At 49.7% G+C, this 27756-nt stretch overlaps 1 protein-coding gene across 3 annotated transcripts; it reads right to left on the bottom strand.

The window, feature by feature from the left end:
* Positions 1-26: 26 nt before the first annotated feature.
* CCL28 (C-C motif chemokine ligand 28) lies at positions 27-27756 on the bottom strand. 3 transcript variants are annotated; one of them, XM_045839857.1, is made up of 4 exons: positions 27507-27756; positions 14613-14739; positions 11124-11261; positions 27-939 (listed from the first exon to the last, which is right to left on the bottom strand). In XM_045839857.1, the coding sequence occupies exons 1-4, from the start codon at positions 27568-27570 to the stop codon at positions 903-905; spliced, it is 366 nt and encodes a 121-aa protein (XP_045695813.1). In that variant the 5' UTR covers positions 27571-27756; the 3' UTR covers positions 27-902. The 3 variants fall into 3 exon arrangements, with proteins under 3 accessions (XP_045695813.1, XP_045695811.1, XP_045695812.1); XM_045839855.1 differs by lacking the exons at positions 27-939; positions 11124-11261 and adding an exon at positions 10045-11060 and having other exon boundaries at positions 27507-27731; XM_045839856.1 differs by lacking the exons at positions 27-939; positions 11124-11261; positions 27507-27756 and adding exons at positions 10045-11060; positions 25978-26128.

Raw genomic sequence — 27756 nt, 5'->3', positions numbered from 1 at the left:
GTTGCTGGGGGCTGTGGCCTGCAACCCAGGCATGTACCCTGACTGGGAATCGAACCTGTGACACTTTGGTTTGCAGCCCGCACTCAATCCACTGAGCTACGCCAGCCAGGGCTTAAATTTTTTTAAGGCACAAGGCAGGTCCTTCCCCAGCTCTCCACGAGGACGTGAGTGAGGCCAGGCTGTCACGTGTAAAAGGTGCTCCAGCGCCAGGAATCCGAGCATGAAAGTCAAGCTGGAGAACATGCCTTCACTCTCAAAGCAGACTGCAGTCGCCCCCAAAACCAACACATAGTTCCTGAGATCCTCCTGTGTGGCAAGCACAGTGCTGCACACGGAATCTTCACAACGATCTTGTTTTTTTTTTTTAATGACTTAAAATAACACAAATTTACTGTCTAAATTTCCGGAGGTCCGAAGTTTGAAATGAGTCTCTCTGGACACAATTTCGAGGGGGCATCGTCGGGGTGGCACCTTGGGGACCATTGTTTACTTGCCTTTTCTGGCTTCCAGAGGTTCCCCTCGTTCACAGGCTCATGGCCTCTCCCTCCAGCTTCGTATTTTTCTCCCAGCACGTCACAGCTGTTCCAAGGGACAGGTCATTCTTCTGTTATTGTGCCTGCTTCTCTGTCTCCGCAGCAGCCCAGGTCTCACCCTCTCCTCCGGCAGATAGACGGACTGATGTGTCTACCAGGATTTCGGTAAGGCCCTACCGACCAAAGCAATCAGTGCTTTTTTTTTTTTTTACCACTAATGCGCCGCAAACAGATAACCAAATGTCAAAATTAGCTTTAAAAAATAATGTTCATTTTCCATTAATGAAAAGAATGCTCATGAATGTCCAAAGGATTATCTGCAGAAATTTCTTTAAATAAGAAACTCTCCTGCTTCATTCGAAATTGAGTTCAGCCCCGACTGCAGCTCAGTGGGTTGGGCGTCGGCCTGCAAAGCAAAAGGTCATCGGTTCAGTTCCTGGGTCAAGGAGGGTTGTGGGTCCAGATTGATGTTTCTTTCTCTCTCCCTTCTCCTCTCTCTAAAAATGAATAAATAAAATCTTTAAAATAAACATTATAATTGATTTTAATTTGTAAGAATAAATGAAATACTGACAGTTTCCAGGAATGTTTAGCTTATAAAAAAGACTCATGTACAATTTCAAAGTTGTGTGTGTTTTTAAATAGCAATTACTAATGCCCCCAAAACTCATGCCAAGACTATTAAAACTAATATTTCGTTTGAATGATTTACATCGCAGTCAGGTGAGTATATTAGTTCCACATACACTGCCCTGTCTTTTTTGCCTCTGATGTCTCTGCCTGAAATATGGGAAAATTGGTTTTGAAATTTAGTTTGGGGACTAGAAATGACACCTTTCTTCCTTTACCCCTGGGAAGTAACTTGAGCCCATTTTGGATCAAGGAGCTATTTCTAACATTTAAAAAAAAGTTGTTTGTGTGTGCATGTGTGTTAAGGGTGACACCCAGGAACAAGAAGCCTTGTTGGGGCATGTCCTGTCGGGGACTCAGAGCCTAGCCTCTTTCCCCTGTGGTCTGCATGCTTCCCATGTCTGCGATACTATCTAAAGCAAATAGTACAGCTTGTTCCGTTGGCTTGGGTCATAAATACAGCCACATTATTTTTGTTTTTCCCAGCCATCGATTACAAGTGGATTCACCTTTATTCACAAGAACTGGAGTGTGTCCCTCTCAAGACCTCTCCGTGTCCTCCACAGGAGAAGTCTGAGAATTCAGTCCCAAGCAGGACACCCCTGCTTTCCACACACCCGCTAAAGAGAGAGAGGTTCCTGTCAACCAGCTCTGTCGCTGTGCTTGCCACCTTGGGGTGTCATCACCGGGTCCCGTGTTCCTTATTAGCAACTTTTAGGCTCTGATGTTAACTGCGCACAAGGACGCAGCTTCTGTGTCCCCGAGCCTTTCCCAGCGTCATGGCATCCAGAGGACGCTGCCTTACTCAGCCTTAGGGGATGCTCCGCGCTGGGGTTCTGCAGAGGCAGCCCCCCCGGGTCACACACAGATTCAGACGATACACCCTAAGCGGCAGGGTCTTGAGAACTTTGGCTGCTGACCACACACCAAGGTGGAAGCATCCACCTTCATGCCCAAGCACGGAGCCCCGGCTGTCAAGCCTGAGTCATCCGCTGCGAGTTTGCCTCCCTGGCAAGGGGCGCCTTGCTGCCAGCGGCCCCGGGAAGGTGGCCCTGGCCGGTTTCCCTAACTCCCACTTCCAGTTGGAGGGCTGGGCCCATTCCCCAGGTGCTCCCGCCTGCCTGTGCCAACTGGATGCGTCTTCCCCAGAATTCCGCAGAGGTCCATGGAAGAAACTGCTGCTAAGCCGCCAAGGGGGGCAGGAAGATCTTACTGTGACCCTTGCCTTTGCCCACGAACCTTACATCTATGCAGCAAACAGAAGCCGCTCGAGAAACCCTTCACTGGAGGATTGAGACTGACCCATCGCCACCGTAAGGTGACTTCCTGTCTCCGCCTGGAGTAAAGGGGCTGAGGTCACTGACATGAGAAGAGCCCTGCCTCGCTGGTTTCCTCCTTGGGGACAGAGAGGAGGACGCTCACCTCCAGAGAATTCTTATTCGTATAGACTTTGTTTTCCCAGACACAGGGTCTGGCACAAACAATGCTCTTTTTTTTTTTAGGGGCATTAAACGTGTTTAACACCCATCACCAGACTGTTCCACATTTTTGTGTGTCTGATGAGCGCTTTCCAGATCTACTTTCTTAGCCACTCTCCAGTACACAACACGGTATAGTCACTGTACTGTATATGTCACCACGCTGTACACGACATCCCATGGCATTTATTCTACAGCTGGCAGTTTGTGCTTTTGGCTGCCTTCACCCACGTTACCCACCTCCCCACCCTTGCCTCTGGCAGCCACCCGTCCGTGGCCTCTGTCTGGGAGTTTGGGTTTGTTTGTTTTTGTTTTTTTAAGATTGCACGTACAGATGAGATTATGCATGATTTTGTTTCAACTGGAGCGACACAGAGCAAAGTGATGTTTAGGGGGTAGAGTGAGGGGGAGGAACAAAGGACAGCAGTTTGTCACCAAAGCAAAATGTGTGTGTGTGTGCGCGTGTGTGCTGTGTCGGTTGTTATACAGAAACACAAAACATTTTACATATTTATGCCATTCCATGTTTTACATATGAAATCCTGGTTGTTTATCACTGTGCTTACCTATGAGGTCTGGAAATGGGCAATTCTGATGTTTCCCATACAAAACTTTATATATTCTTTTTAAAATTTTTTAAAATTCTTTTTTAAAGATTTTATTTATTTTTAGAGAGGGAAGGGAGGGAGAAAGAGAGAGAGAGAAACATCAATGTGTGGTTGCTGGGAGCCGTGGCCTGCAACCCAGGCATGTACCCTGACTGGGAATCGAACCTGTGATGCTTTGGTTCTCAGCCCGAGCTCAATCTACTGAGCTATGCCAGCCAGGGCTTTTTGAAAAAATTTTAAAATTTTATTTTAATTATTGTTCAGGTACAATTTTCTATCTTTTACTCCCATCCCAACCCACCCACCCAGCCCTCCCTACCTCCCTCCCTTTTCCACCCGCCCCTCGTTTTTGTCCATGTGTCCTTTATACTTGTTCTTGTAAACCCTCCCCTTTTCCCCTTGAAATTCCCTCTCCTCTCACCTCTGAACTCTGTCAGCCTGTTCTCTATTTCAGTGTCTTTGGTTATATTTTGCTTGTTTCTTTGTTTTGTTGTTTAGGCTCCTGTTAAAGGTGAGATCATATGGTATTTGTCCCTCTCCACCTGGCTTATTGCACTTAGTATAATGCTTTCCAGCTCCATCCATGCTGTTGCAAAGGGTAGGAGCTCCTTCTTTCTTTCTGCTGCATAGAATTCCATTGTGTAAATGTACCACAGTTTTTTGATCCATTCATTGACTGATGGGCATCTTGGCTGCTTCCAGCATCTAGCTATTGTAAATTGTGCTGCTATGAACATTGGGGTGCAGAGGTTCTTTTGGATAAATGTTTTTCTTTATTATATTTTTTCCATTACCATTTGGTTCCCTTATACCCACCCCCACCAATCCCCACACTGTTGCCCATGTCTGTGAGTCCTTTTTCCTTTTTGCTCAACCCATCCACCCCCAACTCCCAACAATTCTGGTGTCTCCCATACAAATCTTCGTATACACTTTTAAAAATTTTTACATTTTTAAAGTTTTTTCAATTACTGCCGACATTCAATATTATTTTATATTAGTTTCAGGTGCACAGCTTAGTGGTTAGATAATCATACTTTGCAAAGTGTTTCCCCCCAAACTTCCAATACCCACCTGGCATCGCACCTAGTTATTACGACATTATTGACTGTGTTTTTATGCACTGCCTTACAGCCCCGAGACTGTTCTGTAACCACCATTTGTGCTTGTTAGTCCCTTCGCCTTTCTCACCCGTCCCCCCAGCCCTCCTCTCCTCTGTCTAGTCTGGTCCCTGTGTCCGTGAATCTGTTGGGGAAGGACACTAGACTCTAGTACACTGTGTGGCCTGGCAGAGAACCACGCTTGCATAATCAGGGTGGCAAGGGTGCTGTTTATTGGCTGTGTTAGTTTTCTATTGCTGCATTACAAGGCACCACAAACTCAGCCATGTGAAACAGCTCTCATTTATTAGCTCACGGTCTCTCAGGCAGGAGCCCGGACGTGGCGTGACTGGGTTCTCTGCTGGGGGTCTCACAAGGCTGGGGCCAAGGTATGGGCTGATCTGCATTCCCTCTGCAGGCCCCAAGGAAGGACCTGCTCCAAGCTCATTCTGGTTCCTGGCTGAATTCAGTTCCTTGTGGTTGTAGGACCCAGTCCCTATTTGCTTGCTGTCAACCAAAGGTGACTCTCAGCTCTGACGCTACCTGTATTTCTTGGGACTTGGCCTTCTCCATCTTTAAAGTCAACCATGGCAAGCGGAATCCTCCTCATGTTCCCAGTCCCTCTGATGACCTGCCTTTGACCTCTAGACTCAGACTGAAAGGGCTCTTGTGACTCTGTCACTCTCACTCAGATAACCTCCTTATCTTAAGGTCAACTGACTTGTGACTCTATTACATCTGTAAAATGCCTTCGCTGCTACTCCTCGGTGACTGTTTAGGAGAAGGTATGTGTATTCCAGGAAAGAGGCGTTGGGTCGTTTGTAGCATCCTTATCTCTGAAGGGACACGGGGCAGAATCCGCACACCCGGGCCCTGCCGAGGTCCCCCAGCCTGTTGCGCTGATCTCCCCCGCTCTGGCCCTGTGTGCTCCTCCACGACACTCCACCAAACCAGCGCCAGACATGCGGGGCTGCCTCCTCGGGGCGTCACTCCCCTCTGAAGGCTCCTGGGTGACACAAAACTGGTATCAAATAGATGTATGTGCTTTTCTCCGGTTGCTCTTTATCAGTTTAATTTTAGGACCCACCCATGTGCCCCGAGGGGACTGAGGGAAACATCTTCCTCCCCTCACCACCAGCAGAAGCGAACTTGGCTCCTAGACATACTGATTTCCAGTTCCTAAGATGATGCTTTTTTTTTCTCATTTTGGCTGTAGAGCAAAGTGTTTCAACCCACAGTTGTGCCTTCTAGTTGGGTGAAAACTGCGTTATTCAATCTGTCAATAATGCTTGTGGTTAAAACAAAAAACGAACAAAAAAAGTTAAATGAGTTTGCGCCAAAGAAGTAGTACTCTGTGGGGATTAGGAAGGCTAAGGGAGAGGGTGTTGTTTCTCATGATAAATTCTGCTGCACTTTAGATTTTTTTTAACTCACTTGTATTACTTTAATGAATATAATCTAAAAAATACCTTCGGGAGTAATTCTGTGACCTGAACAGTATTGGTCATGCAGTGATGCTTTCATAAGCTCATGTCAGAGCCAGTAAGGTGGGAATTCCTTCAGAAACTGCACACAGTCCAGAGAAGGTTTTAATTATTTGCATTGCTGTCAAATCAAAAGTTTCTCAAGTAGATTTCATTGATTATATTATTACAGTCATCCCAGTTTTTCCACCTTTGCCTCCCTCCACCTGGTAACCCCTTTTCCTCTAGCCATCCTCCTACCTTTGTTCATGTCCATGGGTCACCTGTGTGAGTTCTTTGGCTTCTCCATTTCCTATACTATTCTTATCCCCCTGTCTATTTTGTTCCTACCCAATTATGCTTCTTAATCCCTGCATCTTTTCCCCCCATTCTTCCTCTTCTCCCTCCCTGCTGATGATCCTCCAGATGATCTCCATATCTTTGATTCTGTTCCTGTTCTGCTTGTTTGCATATTTTGTTTGTCTGAGATTCAGTTGTTGGAAGTCGTGAATTTGTTGCCTTTTTAATGTTCATGGTTTTCATCTTCTTTTTCTTAAATAAGTCCCTTCAGCATTTCATGTGATAATGGCTTGTTGATGATGTACTCCTTTAGCTTTACCTTATCTGGAAAGCACTTTATCCGCCCTTCCATTTTAAATGATAGCTTTGCTGGATAGAGTAATCTAGATTGTAGGTCCTTGCTTTTTATCACTTTGAATACTTCTTGCTTGCAAAGTTTCTTTTGAGAAATCAGCTGACAGTCTTACGGGAACTCCCCTGTAGGTAACTAACTTATTTCTCTTGCTGCTTTTAAGATCCTCTCTTTATCTTTAACCTTTGGCATTTTAATGATGATGTGTCTTGGAGTGGGCCTCTTGGCATCCGTCTTGTTAGACTTATATGTCTATTTTCTTCACCAAGTTATCGAAGTTTTCCTGGGCTTGTATGTCTATTTCCTTCACCAAGTTAGGGAAGTTTTCTTTCATTATTTTGTCAAATAAGTTTTCAATTTCTTGCTCTTCCTCTTCTCCTTCTGGCACCCCTATGATTTGGATGTTGGTATGTTTAAAGTTGTCCCAGAGGTGCCTAAGCCTATGTTCATTTTCTTTGTTCTTCTGTTCTGGTTGAATGTTTATTTCTTCCTTATGTTCCAAATTGTTGATTTGAATCCTGGCTTCCTTCCCTTTATTGTTGGTTCCCTGTGGATTTTTCTTTATTTCACTTAGTGTAAGCTTCATTTCTTTCCTTATGCATTTGCCATACTCAGTGAGTTCTTTGAGCATTCTGATCACCAGTGTTTTGAACTCTGTATCTGATAAGTTGGTCGCCTCTATTTCATTCTTCTTCTGGAGTTCTGTTCTGTTCTTTCATTTGGGCCATATTTCTTTGTCTCCCTGTGTTGATTTCTGTGTATTAGGTAGAGCTGCTTTGACTCCCTGTAGAAGGTACCTATAAATTGTATGGGGTGGAGCCTTAGGTAATCGCCAGGGTGGGGCAACCTGCTTCACCACTTCCTGGCTCCATGGGGGTTAGGGAGGGCTCGGAGAGGGGACAGTGCTGCTGCCTGGCTTCTGGAGGTTTGCCAGGCACTCACCCTGTTTCCAGTCACTTCCCCCACTTCCCCTGTGTGACTGGTGCCCTTGCAGCTGCTGCCCTGGTGATGAAACCCAGAGTGGGTGCGTTTGCATAGTTCTAAGTCTGTGTGGGCCCTTTAAGCAGCAAGAATTCAGCAGTTTCTTCTGCTGCCCCAACTCCCACTGGTATTAACAGCCAGAAGTAATGGGCATTTATCTTTCTGGTGCTGGACCCCTGGGACCTGTGGTCTGGCCTGGGGCTGGGACCACTTGCTCCCAAGGTGTCCTTCCTTATTTTTAACCACCATATGTACGTGTCCATTCTGCCACTGCTGTTGCCGCCTCTCCACCCATCTCTGTGACTCTGCCCTTCCCACCCATCTAGAATGTGGCTTCTTTAAATCCTTGGTTGTCAGACTTCCATAGAGCTCAATTTTCTGATGGTTCTGGGCGTTATTTGTTTTGAATTCTGGTTGTAATTCTCCCTGTGGTTGCACAAGGACACAAAGCATGTCTACACACACTTCCATCTTGACCAGAAGTAACTAAAATAAAAAATTTTAAAACGTAGCCTATAGCACTGGCCAGTTTAGCTCAGTTGATTGGGCATCGTCCTGCAAACCAAAAGGTCAAGTATTCCGTTCCTGGTCAGGACACATGCCTAGACTGCAGGTTCAGTCCCCAGTTAGGACGCACACAAAAGGCTTCTGATGGATATTTCCCTCCTCTCACATTGATGTTTCTCTCCCTCTCTTTGGCTTTTAGAACCTGCAGTTTTCCCTGGCTGGTGTGGCTCGGTGGATTGAGCACCACCTGCAAACCAAAAGGTTGCCAGTTTGATTCCCAGTCAGGGCACATGCCTGGGTTGTGGGCCAGGTCCCCAGCCGGGGGCATGTGAGAGGCAACTGAGTGATGTATCCCTCACACATCAGTGTTTCTCTCCTTCCCTTTCTCCCTTCCTTCCCCTCTCTCTCAAAAAAATTTGATGCCATTGTATGACAGTGCTGCGGTCTGAATGTTTGTATACCTCCATAAAACTCCTTTGTCGAAATCATAACCCCTGTGGTACTTGTGGATGGAAGTCTTCCAGGCATGAGGGTGGAGGGTGGGGCCCTTATGAATGGGATTAATGACTTATAAAAAGGATGACACCCCTGGCTGGTGCGGCTCAGTGGACTGAGTGCCGGCCTGCGAACCAAAGGGTCACTGGATTGATTCCCAGTCAGGCCACATGCCTGGGTTTAGGGCCAGGTCCCAAGTAGCTCATGAGATAACAATGTATTGGTGCTTCTCTCCCTCTCTTTCTCCCTCCCTTCCCCTCTCTCTAAAATTAAATAAATAATATCTTTAAAAAAAACCCTAAGACCTTTAAAAAGTTTTTTAAAAAGTGGCCAGAGAGCTCCCCAGTCCTTGCTACCATGTGAGGACACAGTGCGAAGTCAGTTGTCTACAACCGGGCAGAGGGTCAACTCCAGACCCTGAATCTGCTGAGGCCACCGCCCTGGATGTCTCAGCCTCCAGAACCGTGAGAAATAAATGCTTGCTGTTCCTAAACCACCGGGGTTGAGTGAAAGAATGCTGAGTTTTTTACATAATCTGATTTTAAGTTGAAGAACCTGATGAGGCAGTGTTTGCACAACAGAGGTGACAAACAGTGTGCAATGCTCACCCTTGCCTGAGGCTGAGAAGCTCAGTAGAGGCAGGTCAGGGCCTGCTGTAACCTTTGGGGCTGGTGACTGTGGTGGTGCGGGCACCCACAGTGCCTGTAGTGGTGTGCTTTACTTCTAAGGCCAACCTGTCAGCAGGCCCCCTCGAGGCCCCTGTGAAGCGCCAGGTGCACAGATCTCGATCTGAATTCCTCTGCCTCTGCCCCGCCTCGGGGCCCACACCGTCCAGGGCCCTCTGCTGGGCCCCACGAGAGAGCAGGAAGAGTCTGGAGACCTGGCCACAAGGCTCATCTTGCCCACCTACTGTGTGACCTTAGGCCAAGTATTGAACACCCATGAGCCTCAGGTTTCCTTATCGAAAAAGTGGAAATGGCAGTATATCACAGGATTGTTGGTGAGAGTGAGTAAATCACCTGCTGAATTATTGTCCATGAGCAATGTTAGACAAAGGCCACTTGCTGATACTTTAAACTGTACAGACTCAGCACCGCTGTGTGTCCCTTGTCACCTCCAAGTCATCCTGGCGACACCACTGCCTGGGACTGGCCAGCAGGGAGGGGGACAGGACACCTGACATCTGGTCAAGTGGACGTGTGCTCCTGACACCTATGAGCCAGGTCTGACGCCACCTCCGAAGTGTCTGTGGGAAAGGAAGCTGAGAAAGGGTCACCCACAGAGTGTGGGGAAGGCGGTCAGGAGTTCAGACAGGCAGGCTCTCTGAGGGAGAGTGCAATGTCATCCAGCATGGACCCCCTTCCAGACCCGCCCTCCCTGCCCCCCCAAGCTCTAAGAACTGTCTGGGGGTGGGGGTGGGGGTGGGGGCGGCTCCTGGAGCGCAGCAGACATTTTTTTTTTCAGCATCAGAATTTATCAATCAGTAATTATCAACAGTAGCTATTCAAACCAGGTGTTTTAAAGAGATATTCAGCTAAAACTTTGCAAAGAAAATGTGCTCCCATGTTTATAACTCCAAATAATGCGACAAGAAACATACAGGTTCACACAGGAAGCATTGTTACTGAAAATGTTGAACCTCAGTGCGCTCATGGGAAACAGACAAACCCGTAGACTCCTTTGAAAAAATCTTTGCCACGGGGAGAAAGAAAAACAGCAGAGACACTTTCTTAGATTAAAAGATACTAAAGAAATACAACAATCACAATATGTACACCTTGATTGAGAGATTGAAAAAACTATATGAAATACTTTGGGAATAGTTGGGCAAATTTGAATGTGGAATATATAGATCTGAAACTGTATTTTTTTTTACCTAAAAAAAGCTGATCATGTGATTATATAGAAAATGACTTTATTCTTAAGGAATGCCAGTTGTAACGGTAAAAAGAAATATAGAAGTGAAGCATCGTGATGTTTGCAACTTATTTTCCAGTGATGTAGCAAACATGTATATGCTTCTATATAATGTTTTATGTACATACACAAAGAGAGAGAAAGAGAGAGAGAAAACAAGTGTGGTAAAATATTAACAATGACCAGTACACAGGCATTCCTTATGCCACTCTTTCAGCTTCTCTGAGGGTTTGGAAAACTTCATCGTGATGAAGCTAAAGAAATTGCATCTGTACGCTGTGCTCCTTAAACACTCTATGAAGATAAGTACTATCTCCTCATTTCATTTCTGAGTTCACTGTATTATTGGCTACCTTTGCCTACCGCGTCATTGTGTCTTTTAACAAACATCATGTTGTTTTGCCCTGTTGGCTCCCAAGAAGGAACATTCACATGATAAATGTATAACCCGCCTTGGCCAAGTTCACATGAGGGATGTATTCACAGCGTCATCTGGGCCGTCTCTGAGAAGGAGCTCCGTGGCCGCGTGCTTTGTGCCCCCCACGATGTGCCCCTTTACTGCCCCTCTCGCTGTGGCGCTTCCTCCTGTGGCAAATGTGGCCTTTGGCATCCCTCTTGCCTGCCTGTTCTTTCATCCACTGCTTAACCGTGCGGCTGTGCGGGCTGACGCAGATCCTTCTGCGCTTGACGTGCAGGCTGCCGAAAAGGGAAGAACGAGAGTCACTGGCGGAAAGGACAAGCAGACACTCGGAGACTTACCGCCAGTCCCCGCTCTCAGGCACGGCGCATTCTCGCAGAGCCGACCCTGAGAATGAGCGCCGCGGGGCCGCAGCTCTACTGCACTGTGGTCCATGGCTCCTCGGCAGCAGAAAGTCGTAAAGGAAGAAGGAGAAGGGCCTAGGGGAGGAGGTGGGGAGGAGGGAGAGGAGGGGGAGGAGGGAGGAGGGGAGGAGGGGGAGGAGGGGGAGGTAATAAACCAAGCGAAAACAATTCTCTTTCTGGACCCCAGGCTTCATCCAACAAGACAAAACGCATCCAGCCCTCACTGCCCGTCTCAGACACGCCCTCCCCTCCGCAGGCAGGTTTCTGAGACCCTCTCGGCTAAGTGCCCTCTTCCCCCCCTGAGTCCCCATGGCCCTGACCCTCGTCCCTCTTCTGGCACCTGGTTGACTCCGTCTTTTATTCGAGCACGAGTCTCAGACTTTCTCCTTTTCCTGTGGTGGTGTTCTCTGAGGGAGGAGTAGTTTGCAAGTGTCTTGAGAAGGCCTTGTTCACAGTAGGAATTCAGGAATTCGTTGTAGGTAGGAAGTGAAAATGGTTCAAAACAAGGACCGTCTGGTTTTGTTTCCGATGAAACAATCAACTGAGATATTCTAGGTTTTCGTTAACTTTTTAACACACTATAGGTCTACACCGCATCTCAGAATTTGTTTCCTTTTTCTGCGTGAGAATTTGACTGTGGGGTGGCAGACCCCCTAGGGCACCATTCCCAGTTTCTAGTAACTAGAAGACTTTTTTGTTACAAAAGACATTATGACTTCTAATTCCCCATCAGATACCATCGAGTTCTTATTAAATGTTGCAAATCCTGCTGACTCTACATGTACACTAGTTCTGTGTCTGGATAAACTGAAATCCCATTGGGGGAAACCCAGGGAGATACAGAGGAAGCTGCTGTTTCTCCAGATGACCCCATGAGTCGTCAGCTCATGTGGGGACTCTTGAAATGGGGGGACCAGCCGGGAAAGTTATGAATGAGCTTCAGCACAATCAAGCCAATGCGTGGGAGTGTTCGTCTGAAAGAAGCGAGGCATCTTAACAGGGGACAATGGAGGACAATGCGTCTACTCCTATACCTCGTAGGTCTCGTACCTGTCTTGTACCTGCTTATCCCCAGGAAACTTCTCTGAAACTCCTGTCACCAGCAGTGTCACCAACAGCGCTGGAGACCCCAGCATGTGTCTCTACTCGCACACCCAGCCAGAAACGTCCAGTTTCTGATTTTCCAGAGCATCGTCTATCCACGAACGGCCTATGAATTTTCACTCCCCAGCTACCACCAGCACCATTTGTTAAGATTAAATTTTAAGCCCTGGCTGGCGTAGCTCAGTGGATTGAGCATGGGCTGCGAACCAAAGTGTGGCAGGTTCGATTCCCAGTCAGGGCACATGCCTGGGTTGCAAGCCATGACCCCCGCAACCGCACATTGATGTTTCTCTCTCTCTTTCTCTCTCTCTCTCTCCCCACCCTTCCTTCCCTCTCTGCAAATAAATAAATAAAATTCTTTAAAAAAAAAAGACTAAATTTTAAAAAACCCATAGAATGATGGCCGGGCGCACACTAAAGTTTTCCAAAGGACGTGGGCACTAGGAGCAGCCCTCAGGAGGCGCCCGAGACAACGGAGGGAGCCCCGTGGTGGCGTGAACTCAGGAGAGGCTGCGAGGCCCTCGGTCCACCCCCTTCCCCCACGCAGCCAGCCACTGGTGGGAATCTATGGACCTTCTCCCCAGAACCCGCTCACACATTCACATCTACGAATTTCAGAGCCTTCTTGGCCCCCTTCCCTGAAGCAAGTCTATCAGCGATACCTTACGAACTCTTCCTCTGGACTTCCCAGAGCCTTGTCTTGGAGGGGTGTGTCTCAACCCTGGGTAACAGTTAGTTGGCTTCCTCAGAAAAGGGGGGAACGTATGCTCAGTCCCAGAGGGAGTCTCCCGGAGACTCTGGAGGGCAGAGTCTGTGTGGTCACCGGTGCATCCCCAGCATATACACTGGTACCTCATCGCTAATCAATGACTATGTGTTGACTGCATTGGATAAATAAGGAGGCTCCCCAGTGACTCAGGAACGCAGGGATAAGCAGCAGGCCTGTGTGGCCCAAAGAAGGGAGCGCCGGGCGGCTGGTGAGCAGTGTCTGGCTCTGTGTCCGGAGAGCTCGGCGGTGTTAAGAGCAGCACGCAGGCGAGATGCCTGATGTGCCGTCGCTGCGAGTGGAAGGTGTCGAACGCAGCGGAGTTTGGGCACAGGACAGTACGGTCGATCCCACCACCGCTTTTGGGAAGGACACAGTGGTCCGGACGAAGCTGTTCACTAGCTGCATGTCACCAGGAGAAAGGACATAGACAGCACCATTTGCTATTGTGGCAGCATTGGCCCAGCAGGCCTGTGACCCTCTTAAACCTGATGGCCATTTTACTCTTCTGGGCTTCTGTCCCCAGGACTGGAAGTGACTGGAAGCGGGAACAGAGCTGAGCTCTCCCTGCAGCCACAGGTGGAAGGTAACATTGGAACACACTGCAGCCTGGGCTTCCCACGCCCCAGCAGCCGGGGGGGCCCCCGCACAGCAGCCACCCCACCCTTTTTAATCCAGTTGTAACCCAGTAACAGCCCAAAGCCCCCACGCCCCTCTCCTCTTTTGCAGAGTGAATATCATCTTTACTCTCTGCACTTCCTTCTCTCTGTGAATTCTTCCACGGCCCACGTCACCGACCGCCCGAACGCCAGGTGCACTTTGTGATCTCTGCCACATCTGTCTCCTGAGTGACGTGGCTCACGAAGGCCTTCCTCACAGCACTGAGGTCAGCACCCAGATTTGCAAAGCGCCCGTGCATTACAGACTTTACAGTCTGCACGGAGACACTGAGCACACCTAAGTCTAAAGTTTTTACTGACCAAGCCAAGGGTGGAGGCAGGACAGGGTGAGAGGGTTCACCGCGAGCCAACAGCCCGAAATTGAAAGCAAAGAAGGGCGCCTGTGCTGGGTGGCACGTGGCAGTTGTGACAGGTGCAGTCGCCTCTGCACTTCTGTGTGACCTGACACGCACCCTGGGCGAATGCAGCAGCGAGACGGACAGCGCCCCACAGGCTTGCCTGGAAACGGTTGCAGTGGGAGCCGTGGCAAAGGACAGTCACTTCTGGGTCTATGTTTGTTTGTTCGTTTGTTTGTTACTCAGAATGTCCGTTCTTTTGCTTGGAAAATTTGAGCGCCTTGCTCAGTGACTGGAGGCATGTAGCCCTGATCTCAGCCCTGCGGTGGGGGCAGCAGGGGGCCATGGGGGCGCTCTGGACACCCTAGCTCAGGTGCAGGGAGCCAGCATCACTCCAGGGAGGTGGGGGGGGGGAGGTGCCGGGGGAGCGTGGACTGTCCCCTCCCAGCTTCAGTGATCATCTGCATGTGGTGTGTCAGGTGGGGCCTCCCCAAGGAAGGGTCACTGGGCAGGTTTAGACCGCCCTCGGACCGGCACTCACATGACGGCGGCCAAGTCACAGTCCCCATCAGCTCTCTGGATGCGACAGACGTTCACTCTCTGCAGAAGCCTTCTGGAGATACGCTGGGAGACCTCAGTGCAGCAGCTGGAGGCAATGGGAAGTATGGCTGAAAGAGGAAAAGAAGGGAAGTGTTAAACTTATAGTTGGTAGCACAACAGCCCAGTCCTCATCTGGAAGATTCCGGAGAAACAGAACGTTGATCCTCTTGCGCATGTGCTGACGGACGGCTTCACGCGTGCAGACCCGGAGCAGACCCGTCTCTGCCTTCCAGAACTTACACTGTGTTCGCGGGAGATGAACCTGAGAACACGCAGGCAAAGACACGAAACGAGCGGAGAGATGGAAAACCGCTCCAGACCACGGCGCTCGTCGGGGAGGGCAGACTGACTGGAGAGAAGAAGACGGAAGAAGCGAGGTCGACACAGCCCTGGAGGGAGCCACCACATGGCCCCTGGAGCAGGTTTAAAAGTTCCCCACCTGGATGGAGAAAAATGGAGACTTACCCAGACTAAGAGCACAGTCAAGAGTTCTGAGATACGCCCTGACCGGGGTGGCCCAGTGGAGTGGGCGATGGCCCCACAGAGAGAAAGTTCGCCGGGTTCGATTCCCAGTCAGGGCACGTGCCTACATTTCAGGTTTGGCCCCCAGGCTGGGCGTGTATGAAAGCTCTGAGATAGGAAAGCATGAAGTACATTGCGGGTGCACCCAGGGCGCAGAGAAAAACAGCCCGCTCTGTCCGGACTGAGTAGCTGGGAAGATGAGGGTGGGGACCATTGTTCAAAAGGCAGAGGTCACACCACTGAGGCCTTAAATGTCAGTCTCAGGAGGGTTAGCCCTTGTGGAATGGAGACCATTACAGATCAGAGAAAGGAGGAGGGTTTTAGGAAAATCCACATTACGATGGTAAGCAAGGTGGATTAAAATGGGAGAGATGGAGGGTAGGAACTCAAGCTAGGAGGGGCTCATGTCACCCAGACGTAAGGGGATGAGGGCAGCCACACCAAAGTCAAAGGAAATCTCACCCCTGCAAAGTGTGCTCCTGCAAATTCCCACCTGCCACAGGCACACGGCATTTTCCTACACTTCCCGTTCCACCAGGTACAGAGGAAATTAAAGAAACAAATTTAGGAATTAGAATCAAGAGGCTGCAGGTGGCAGCCTGATCATTTCAGACAGATGTTAGCCCCTGAGTGAGGAGTCAATAGAAGTGCTTCAGCTGCTTCATGCTGTCGGCTGAGAGCACCGGTCACCTGCCCCGGGAAGAGGAGAGCAGCCCCATGTCCCTGCCTCACCTGCGGTGACCTCAGGCCCCCGCACAGCTGTGGGCAGAGAGCGGCCGAATGTGAAGCAGGACTCCCTCTGGGACTCACTCTCTGGGCACCAGAACTTTCCATTGCCATTCCTCCGTTCACCTGTTCATTTAATTCTTCAGTAAACATTTACCAAGCAGTTCCAGGCACCATGCTCATCACTGGGAGATACAGAAATAAATAAAAGAATATATCCCTGTCCTTAAGAGGCTGCAGTAGTGGAGACAGATTTGGAACTAAAGGCTTCAGAAATAACCGCGTCGGCCCACGATAGTTGTACGTCTGACATTTGGTCCTCCTGAAAGGTTCCCGCAAGCCATAAAGACGGGCGCGGAGGTATTCACTAGAGCAAAACATTAGAGACCATCTGCTCGTCTGCCCGCAGATCAATAGCTAACGGTCCGTCTAAAGGGAAGAGAGGATGAGGTTGCTATATAGATCCTCATGTATTTGAGTCCCATAATTTATCGTTGAGTGAGGAAAGCACATCTCAGCATGAAAGCTATAAATGATTCCATTTTTATTTAAAAAATGTGCACAGATACACTGAAGAAAAGATGTGGGACTATATAACCCCGGATTTATAAGCAAAGACTTCTTCTAGAAAGGGGACAAATTTTCAACTGGCCTGCGATACTTGACATTTTAAAAAATGTCCAGTGCTGCTCTGGCTGGTGTGCCTCAGTGGATTGAGTGCTGGCCTGTGAACCATATAGGGTGGCTGGTTCAATTCCCAGTCAGGGCACACGCCTGGGTTGCGGGCCATCCGCAGTAGGGGGCATGTGAGAGGCAACCACACATCGATGTTTCTCTCCCTCTCTTTCTCCTTCCCTTCCCCTCTCTGTAAAAATAAATAAATAAAGTCTTTTTAAAAAAAAAGCTCAGTGCATGGAGATCCGGAACAGATTGTATAGAAACACAAGATATGAGAGGACCCCACTAGGGAAGAAGGGGAGCAGCAGAGGACGTGAAGGTGGGACCCAGTTTTCGAGGAGTGGAAATCCACCTGATGGAGGTGGGTGGGGTGGGGTGGGTGTGGATGGAACATTCCGAGAAGCAGGAACGTCACATCCAGGGGAGCAGCAGGGAAGGAAACGCTGAGTCGAATGTGCAGAAGCTGGTGTCTTAGACCCGGCAGTCTTCTCTGGCCAGATCCTTATCAGCAATAACTGTATAACTAGGAGGCTCCGCAGTGACGTCAGGCCTTCTCCTTGACCGGGGGAAAACGCCTTGACCTTAGTCCCAGGCCCTCGAGGAGGACCTGTGCCCAGGGCACTGGAGTGCTTTCCGCCCAGAAAGACACACTTGCACCTTCTTTCCCGCCCACCTGTCCCAAGAGCTCAATCAGTACTGCTCCTTTGGGGACAGAATCTCGGCTTGCTTCTGACAACCTAGCGTCAGCCCAGTATATATATATGTATATATATATATTTTTTAATTCTCAGGAAATTGGAATATACATACAATCTCCAAGTATCCTTTAATTATATATTTACATAAATTCATTTACAAAAATGTATGTCTGCAATAACTGGTTTTCTATTTATTTTTTCCCCACCTGGCATGCCAGAGAATGTTACCGGGCAGGGACCAGCCTGCAGCGCTGCCTCGGGCCGGCTGGTAGTGTGTGGGTCCTTGACTTCATGCAGGACAGAGTTCACAACACGAGTCCAGATGACTTTGGAGAGGACGCTTATTAGAGCTGGGGACAGGTCTAATAAGGGCTTCCTGGGAAACCAGGAAGGGCTAGGGATAGAAGCGACAGGAGAGAGCCCAGCTGGGACTCCTTTGGTTCACAGACAAGTCAGGGAAAGGGGGTCTTGGGCGCAGGTTCAGGGGGTTAGCCCTGGAGAAGCTGCCGCTGCCCACGGCTCCACTGGCTTCAAGTCTCATAGGCTCCCTTAGAGTTTTGGAGATGCGCCTGCCTGTGGGGGAAGGGGAGCGGGGAGGGCAAGGCCCTGCTGTTCTCCCGGGAGGGTGAGCACCCCTGTCTCCAGTAACTTCTAAACCCTGCATTTAAGTGAAGAGGTGGAGTTGAAATATACAGGCCATACAAAGTGTTCATAGTTCTGCTCAGCCTCACTTCAGTTCTAACTGAGTGTCATGCGAGTCTGCAGCAGCCCAAACGAGGAAAATATTTCCACTTCCCAGTGCAAGCTATTGCATGCCGCAAGGATCGCTCTCTCCCCTCGCAATCTGGAGCCAGTAAGTGCTTTCCGTTTTGTTCCGCATGTGAGGAGCGTGTATGGAGGCACACCCAAACATCACCCAACCAGATTCGCTGGGACGGGGAAAGCATCGTTTGTGCAGCAAACACGCATCACCCTGTGTGCCAGGCCCCTCACTCCGCATCGGAAATGTCGAAATAAAGGAGCCACGGGGTCTAACAGGGCTGGGAGGCAGGCAGGGAAACAAATACTCACAACACAGCCAAAGAAGAGTCAACAGAGACATGTTCCAAGTGAGACAAGCCAGATCCGAAGGGTCACGCACTGTAAAATTCCGTTTATATGAAATGTCCGAGCAGGTAAATGCTCAGAGGCGGAAAGGAGACTGGTGGTGTCCAGGGCCTGGGGTATGGGCAGTGGGGTGGGCAGTGACTGCTCACAGGTGCATGGCCCCTTTTGGGGGTGACGGAACATGCTGGAATCAGTGTTGGCGACAGCGTCATTCTGTGAATACACTACACACCACGCAACCGTACACTACAAGATGGTGAATTTGATGGTATGTCAATTACATTTCAACTTCTTAAAAAGTGCTGTAAGGAGAATGGAACAGTGGTTGTCCTGATATTTACCAATATTGATACATTTATTTCCCAAAACTAATTGTTTTTTTTCTCTAGCTACGTGGTGCTGCCTATTCTCCAAGTCACGCTGTTTTATTTTCAATATCCCCTTAAAAATTTGGAGTGTATCCATGTATCCATCCACGCATCTCCTCTTCTTACTGTGTGAATTCTTACAGAATGAACCACTTCTGTGTATCTATATCCATATCTATTCTATGTCTACATCTATACCAGAGCTGGAGGTGGGAAAACGAAGAGTTACTAGCTTCAAAGGTCTCGTGCACAGGCCACTGCTACGCACGCGCCGTGACCCAGGCAACTGAGAAACAGCGGCTGGATTTCCCGAACAAGCGTGGGAATCTAGCTCCATTGGAAAACCTGCCTATTTAGGAATCTGAGTTTGCTGAGGGCTGACATCACCTCGGGGGGTGGTTTTAAGCCAGAACGACACTCACGACTTCTAAGTCCTGAGTAAACTGGATGGCATTTCTCAAATGTCTCAACCATAAAGGTAGGACGGGCTCACCTGGAGATTACTTGACCCCATCAGGTTCACTGTCAAAAGGCAAGAGGCAGGCCGCGTTTGTTGCGTGCTGGTGGATGTGACTGGCCCCAAGGGAGGTAAAAGCCGGAATCCTGTGCAAGTGCACCGGGAGCTGGGCCGGGAGGAACCTGCCAGGGCGGTCTGGACTCGGGCGCTGGTAAGAGTCTTCTGGATGATGTCGCCCCCTAGAGGTTTTCTCATGCAGCCTCCAGTCAGAGTATTCCCATTTTTAAAGAAAGGTCAGCAATTCCTCTGATTTCCATGCAGGTGAGATTTAGTAGTGGCAATAAGGTTGCAAAGGGGATTAGGTGGCACTTCTTCGGCATTAACAGAGTTTTCATTTATAGGATATGTTTTACTTGTTTGTGGAAGCCGGCTTAGGAGGAATTAGGGAAACCACACCTGAGAACACCACCTTGATGCCACCATCGTCTAAGACCAGAAACCCCAAGGAAACGAACCTGCTTCTGTTCTGAAACAGGAGTTCACGCGCGGACCTGTCTGACGGAGCAGGGGCTCCCCAGAGGGAACTATGTGGAGATTATTGCAAATAAGAAAGAAACCCTGCAGAGCAGGCCCTGCAGGGCCCAGAGGTAGGAGGGGGCAAGAATGGAGGTTTCACCTGCGTCACCCCCAGCCCCTCCTTTGACCCCTCCAGAGATGGCCCTTTTCTTTTTTGGGGGAAGGACCCTCCAGAGTGTCAGCCCATCAGCTCTACCTGGAATCTCCTCTGAACGGTGATTGATGAGAGCAGCACCTGCGGCCGAAGGTCAGTCCTCTGGGGGACCTAGGGGGGCAGCAGAGGGCGGGGGGTGGGTCCAGGGCAGCTGCGAGCAGGTGGGGGCCCTGACCATGGGGGAGACCAGCCTCCGACCCCAGCAGACCACCTTGCCCCAGATTCTTAGAGTGAAAGGACTCTTCTCTAGGACCCCCAGTGTGAGAATTATCAAGACTCTTTCGATTGGGGAATCGTGGAAAAGCCTGTCAGAACCAAGACGGGTTGGGGGGCGGGCCACGGAGAGGGCTCGGAACATGGCGGTCTGTGCACCGGCCGGTGGAGCCCGGGCTGTGCCGTCTCCACAGGTCAGGTCTGCTCTGCGTGTCCCTCCTCCTCGGCCCACCGCTCCATTCCTCAAAGCTCCGCCCTTGACCTTCCACTCTTTTCTTTCTGCCTAAATCGCTACCAATATCCTGGCACATATCCAGCTGCTGTTGAACGTGCACTTGGGTACCCCGCCAGCTCCCCTGACTCAGTAAGTACCCAACTGAAGACGTTATCTCCTGCCCCTTGAAAGTTGCTCCTTTCCCATCTGCTTTCCCCGTCATTTGCAGTTCCCCGAGCCAAAACCCAGCCGGCGCCAGGTCATCTCCACGCCCCCCCACCTCCACCCCCCGCACACCCCACAGCCAGTCACACACTCCTGTAAGCTTTACTCCCTTAACATTGCTCAGGGGTGTCTCTCCCTTTGCACCCCTGTTCCCACTGCCCGAGTTCAAGGCCTCATTAATTGGCTTCCGACCTCCTGAGCCTCCCAGTTGCCCTCCTGCTTCCAGTCTTGGCCATTCTCCATGCGAATCTGTGGTCCCACAGCCCTGTGCTTGCCTGCCTTTACCACATAAAAAATTAAGGGTCTATTTGACTTTGACTGTGAGCTCCCTCAGGATATCTTTCTACCCGCGCCCCAGCACCGTGCCTGGGATTAGTGCTAAGGAAACACTCCTGAGCTGAACTAAGTCCTGTTGTAGTCCTATTTGTCTTATTTGACTGTGGTTTAAGGCTTTCAGTGCCATTTAAACACCTTTCCATTTTTTTTAAAGATTTACTTATTTATTTTTAGAGAGGGAAGTGAGGGAGAAAGAGAGAGAGAGAAACATGAATGTGCAGTTGCTGAGGGCCATGGCCTGCAACCCAGGCATGTGCCCTGGCTGGGAATCGAACCTGCGATACTTTGGTTCGCAGCCTGCGCTCAGTCCACTGAGCTACGCCAGCCAGGGCTTCCTTTTTTTTTTTTTAAGGAAATAAGAGGATCAGTCTTGGGTCAAGGTCTCATGTCCTAAATGTTCTAAACGTGCATAGCACCTTTTGGAAACATGCCATCATCCATCTACCCTCAAACAACCAGGGGTCCACTCAAGAGGAAATAAATCATTGGTCCATTACATTTAATATTTTAAAGGTGATATTAATATCTCATGAAAGCATTACCATTTGTCTTGTTAATGATAGTGTTATTGCTATTGATGCTGTTGGTTCTGGGCTGTAATCCTTGTTGTTTCCAGTATTAAGCGGGTCAAGTGATTAGCCGTGAACGTCTGTCCCTGGTTTGGTTCTGTCCATTGTGGTCACTGGGGGCCTTAAAGAGTCCTGTGTTCAAGGCCTGTTAAGATGAACACTAAAGCACTACACACCACTCATGTGGTACAAAAACTAGGGGCTGGGTTTTGAGGAAAGGATCCTGTTCCCAAAGAGACGTAAACCAGCTTCCCCTCTTCCTTGGAGGTACGGCGCAGTCTCTTTCTACTCAAACATGGTCCCCAGAGCTGTAGCAATGGCTCCACTTGGGGACTTCTTAGAAATGCAGTTTGAGCCCTGGCTGGCATAGCTCAGTGGATTGAGCGCAGGCTGGGAACCAAAGTGTCCCAGGTTCGAGTCCCAGCCAGGGTACATTCCTAGGTTGCAGGCCATAAACCCCAGCAACCGCACATTGATGTTTCTCTCTGTCTGTCTGTCTCTCCCTCCCTCCCTTCCCTCCCTAAAAATAAAAAAAAATAAAATAAAAAATCTTTAAAAGAAATGCAGTTTGAAAATCTCTGGCATCAAGAGCACCATGGGTCGCAGCAACATGGAACAGAGCAAAGGCACATGCTACGGTGGCGGGAGAAAGGCCTCCCAGGATAAAGGGAAACGTCACTCAGGAAGGCTCACCCCGCTGCTGGCAGCATCTCAAGTCTACGGGTGCAGATTGAGAAAGGCAATACGTCAACACACGCAATGCTCCGTGTGGCAGGCGAGGGACACACTTCCCCATCACAGCGGACTTCCTGCCTTGTGGAGACACATCACTCACGGATGCCTACGGACACAGGCGTCCACAGCCGTCCCCAAGCCACGGTGCATGAAGCGCTGGGCCCAAATCAAGTCCTCCCCGCGACTCTTTGGAACCCCGGGATAACGTCTGCGTAACGGAGCGTGAAGGAGGGTTTTTCTTTTCCTTCATATGGAGACATGGTCACAGCACTTCCCACAGCATGGACGCTGGAGTGGTCAGGGGGTCTTCCTGGAAGGGGGGTGGGTGATTGGGGCCACAGAGAGATGCCGAGAGGCATCGCCGCACGGTAGTTAAGCAGACACAGACAGAGAACCCGGTTCGATCCCTGGCTCGGCCGCGCACGAGCCGATGTTGGGTGAGTTACTTGATTCTCTGTCCCACTTCCTTTACCTGTCATGTCGGCTAGAAGGGGAATGGCACCTCCCCGACAGGGCTGCTGTGAGGATGGCATGAGTTCGTGCGCAAAAGTGCGTAGAACAGGGGTGACAAACAGTAAGCCCTCGATAAATGGAAACAAGCAAACGAAAACGTCTAGACGGAGGCCAACATGCAGCACAGTCCCCGCCCCGTCGCAGACATCCAGGTGTCTATTCAGTGCTTGTGGAATGTGTCGATTTATTGCCCCTCCGTTTCAAATTCACCCTTAATTGCCAATTCTTAAAATATTAACTTTTCCTTCTCCAGCTGTCGTGTTACACTTTGCCGGTAGAGGGCGCTAGAGGGACGTTACCGGAAGAGGGTTCTCCCGGGCTCCTCTGAGCGGGCTCGGACCGGGGCTGCTTCTCCAGCACCGGGCTCTGCGAGAGCGCGGCGCAGCGCAGCGGCCGGCAGCGCCCCCCTCCGGTGAGGACTCTCCCCTGAAAACGGAGGGCTGACCCAGTGATTATTTTTTGCCTTTTAGGGGGGCTATGGCTGTGTCCTCTCCCAGGTCTGGATCTCGGTTGGGAAGCAAAGGGGTGCAAGATGCCTTCTGGAAAACTCTGTCTCAGTCCCAGAAATCTCTAAATATGAGTATTTCTTTCCGGCCTATCCCTTGGTATAGTTAATAATTTGTAACATTGAACTTTCCCTGTTCAAATTATTGTCTGGTGTTCTTCCTTGATAGCACCCTGATTGATAATGAATGAATCGATGAAACTGAAATGTTCCAAATTGTTCTGGCATGTTTGTACGTTGTCTGTAAAACAAATGATGCAAACTTTTATGACATAATTGTGTGTGTTAAACAGGTATACTGTTATGATTAAGTAAAATGGTTAATTTTTACATTCTTTAAACTCCAGTTGACAATTAATATTATATTAGTTTCAGGTGTACAGAATCATGGTTAGACCAATTAATTAAAAAAATAAATATAACAATATGTAGTCTGTGGCCCTATTTATTTTTTTAAAAATACGTGTGGATATAAATGGGTTCATATTTGTAAATTTACAGAGGAAGTTCTGGAAGGACACAGAGAACCCAGAAGAGTTATTACCTTTGGGGAAGGGAGAGAGATTTTTAAAAAATGGAGAAGAGGTGAATTCATCTTTTTACATTTATATTTTATATTTGAATTTTTTATACTAACAATTATTAAACAGCCAATATAGGCCAGACACACTCCATATATTCTCATTTAATCATGAAAATAACCAGGTAAGAGACCATCGTTATTCTGTATTACCGATAAGAAAACCGGAGCCCAGCGTGATTAAGCAACTTCCCAAATTCTGACTTGGCCTGCGGGAGGTCAAAGCCCACCCAGACTCTCCCTAGTTGAGTAAGCCAACATTGCTCAAACTTGCCCTTTCATTGACCTCTGGGAAGGGGTTCAGGGGTGACTCTCAGGGTTCGTGAGCTCTACAGACACTTCCTAAATTTTAGTAGGTCGTTTCAGCGATAATCTTTAAATAGACACGTCCTGGACCTTCTGGAAGGCCATCTTAAAAGAGCACCTTCAGAACATTTGACCTTCACTTGTTTGTGTTAGTGTTGTCAACAAGCCAGTTCCTGCCTTAATTGTCCCAGGCCAATCAGAGCAGACCAGAGTGGATTCGCAACACATTCATGCTCAGGGAGGGCCACATCACAGCACCGTGGTTCAAACAGAACGAAGTGGTGGGGAAAACACCTCTTACTCTCAATGTGGTAGCACATGCCCATCAAACTCAAAACTGGAACCTCAAGAATCAGCGCTGTGTTCGTGCTTGGAGAGGTGATTTAGGTTTCGCCAAACAGTGTTATTATATTAAGTTAATGTTACCTTTCAGTCTTCCTGGCTTTGTAGTTTTGTTTTTATTTAAACTTTAAATGTATTTTGATTTTATAGTTCCAGAAAAGAGAGAGATGTACAATCTTACATGAATACATCAAGTAATAGAGTAAAATAACTTAAAAGTCATGATTGAGAGTAAAAAAAATGGCTTCGTTCAAGGGGGCTCGCATGTGACTCAAGTTTGAGAAGATTGCTGTTAATCGCTCTGCCTCCGGACATAACAAAGGGCATTTTTAAAAGCCCTGAACCACATTACAGATACGATGACCAGGGTTTTTAACCGAAATCTAGACCCTTGATCTAACAGTGGTGTTGAGGAATGAGGGACATGCTGTTTTAACTAAAGGGCACGCCTGGGGAGAGACTGAAGGGCCGGTCACCTGGCAAGCCACGTCCTCAGGGACCACTCCTGCAGACGGGGAGAGTCCCAACGGCAGGGAACACACGCGCGCCCCTGGGAGCCCTTCCTAGGAAGGCTGCTGTGATTAAAACACGCGAGAGACGGCCTCCTTTTACACAGGATGCAAGCAGCAAGTGTCCAGCAAGCAAGTGTCTGTGTAATCAGGAGCCATGCTCATCTGAGAAAGTAGGTCTCGGTCAGAAGGAAGCCAGTCTGGGACTCAGAGAAGCCACGTCCCCAGCCTGCATCTGGTGGCCACGGCCTGGCCCACGAAGCCCTACTGGGGCTGTCCAACCCGTGGCCCGCAGGCTGCGTGCAGCCCAGGGTGGCTGTGAGTGTGGCCCAACACAGAATCGTACATTTACTTAAAACACTATGAGATGTTTTTGTGTGTGTGATTATATGTTGCGATGCATTTAGTATGTGGCCCAAAACAACTCTTCTTCTTCCAGTGTGGCCCAGAGATGCCCTGCGTGTGGCTTTAAAGTCTGGCTCGGGGCCCCAGAGGGTGGGTGACAGACAGTTTTATGGACTCGATACCCAGCCCTGGGAGCCGGGCGCCAGGCCAGTGGGTGTGGAGTGTGCCCTCTCGCCCTTGGGCAGAACCCAGGGCTTCCGTTTGCTGCTTCCTGATTTGTGCAGCACACTTCGGGAATGCCAGGCACTGCGCTGCCCTATCCGGGGGCCGCTGCAGGGGGGTCAGTCAGCAAACAGAACAGTCAATACCTGGAAGGACAGAATGTGGTTCCCAGAGTCCCGAGCTGGCACAGGCCGCTCCCCTGTCCCCTCCGCCAGCCTGCAACAACTGCCAAGGCCACCTGCCCATCCTTCCCCGAACCACTCGGTCTCCCCCGCCTCCCGCCCTTCCTCCCTCCCGTCCTGCCAGTCCGCAGCCCTACCCAGCTGGGGTCCCCCAGAGCCTCCCCAGGGTCCTGGGACACGGACGCTGAGAGTTTGCTGTGGACGGCAGTGGGTGGCGCTCTCACCTCCACAGCTGTGCTCCGGCCTCTTCTCATGCATTTTAACCCCAAAGCGCTCATTTTTTAAAGGGTGGAGGGTTGGGCTTTCTCACACGATGTATAAAATTCCTCTAGCCCCAAATTCACCCAAAAGCTAAGGTTGGGTCTCCTCAGCTCCCTGTCTTTCGTTCATCCCCGAAGCTCTTCTCCAAACACGGGGAGTCTGCGTTCTGCTGCCCCACCGCCTCTGCCTGGACCCAGTCCCAGGAACTCGGCCCTGGGCCCGCCTGCCCCTCCACCCTCCCTTCCCCACCCCGCCTCCTGGCCCTGCGGGCGGGTGGATTTGCGTTGCCAAAATGCCCTCGTTTAGATAAAGCCTGAGCAGGTGGACCTTTGAGAAACAGCGACCACAGCGAGTCCTACAATTTCAGTGGTGAATTTTTCTAAAGAATCGTACAGAAACAGAAAATGAAATACGCTGTTCTCGGTCTTGCTAAAATGGATGGATAGAAATCCATTTTATGCTTTTAAATGGAAGAGATGATCCAGATTTTTTTCCCAGGTTCGGTAATATCAACCCAGGTCACGGGTGCACTACGCTGGCCCCTACGCAAACACCTCCGGCGCCAGGCAGTTCCCGAGGTGCCAGCAGCTCCAGAGAAAGGCCGAGGCCGGTCTGCTCCCGCTGGTCCCCACCAGGTACCGGGACCAGGGCTGCCAGACCCACGTTGTCGAGAGCAGATTTAAACTCCAGTTTGTATGTGTGTCTGTGTGAGTAGGTGTTTGCGAAATCGGTCTGTTTTTAAAAGTTGGCTTAATTTTTTTTTTTAAAGCAGACACAACAAAATATATTTCCTCTCTGCTCTGGATTTAGAGAATCTTTTCAGGGTAAAGTTTTAGGGAAAAAGATGGGGAGAGAAAAGAGTCGACTCCACCTGGTATGAAGCACCCGTATTCAGGGTTTTCTGAATGCAGTGGGAAAGCTGAGAAGCAGGCACAGTCCCCATATGAATGCTGGCAGCTCACAAGTTTCGTTCTCTGTGATACAATTTGTACAGGCCGGTCTCCTGTATCCTGCGCCCCCTTTTAAGGTCGGACTGAAGTTTAGGTTTTCAGTAGCCACAGAGCCGACTTTGTCCGGAAAACTTGCCATTTACCCAACCCCAACCCAGAAGGTCAAGTCTGTCTTTCTTCCAGGAGCATGCGCACCCAGGGTAGCGGGTTAGGGCGAGGGGAGACAGGGGTCCCACCCTACCTCTCCCTGGGGTTTTCTAAGATGCTGCCATCAGAAAAGGCAATGCAGCTCAAAGTTGCACCCCTACAGAAGGGACTCATCCACCAGGCAGCGAATCTCTAACACTTCTGTTCACATGAGGTCCCTTCCCCCAAATTCCTGCAGATCAGGAATTTAAGCTTACACTGTTATCTTGTAGACCACGGTTAACTCCTATTCGAAGACCAAAATTCCTGCTCCAAATTGCTGGCAGCCCCCCTCCTCTTGGGAGGCAGGCCCCCCTCCTTCCCCTGGAGGCTGAGAAGCAGGCACCCCCACTCACCGTCCGAGGGGCAAAGAGCCACACAGGCAGCCAAGGCCACGAGAGCCAGTCCCGCCTGCTGCATTCCTGCCTGTCGCCGGCTCAGGCTCACACGCACACCGCACCGCGGGCGAGGCTGTGCGGTCGGTCGGGAAGTGAGGCTAAAGTCTTCCCGGGTGCAGGGAAAGAGTGTGAGGAAAAGGCCAGCAAACCCCGCCTCCCGGAGGTACTGGGCACCTGTTTCTCAGGTTTCTTTCCTGGAGAGCAGGCT

The sequence above is a fragment of the Phyllostomus hastatus genome, unplaced genomic scaffold (assembly GCF_019186645.2).
Source record: "Phyllostomus hastatus isolate PE091 unplaced genomic scaffold, TTU_PhHast_1.1 phas_contig_329, whole genome shotgun sequence".
Taxonomy (NCBI): Eukaryota; Metazoa; Chordata; class Mammalia; order Chiroptera; family Phyllostomidae; genus Phyllostomus; species Phyllostomus hastatus.
This window is presented reverse-complemented; position numbering and strand designations above follow the sequence as displayed.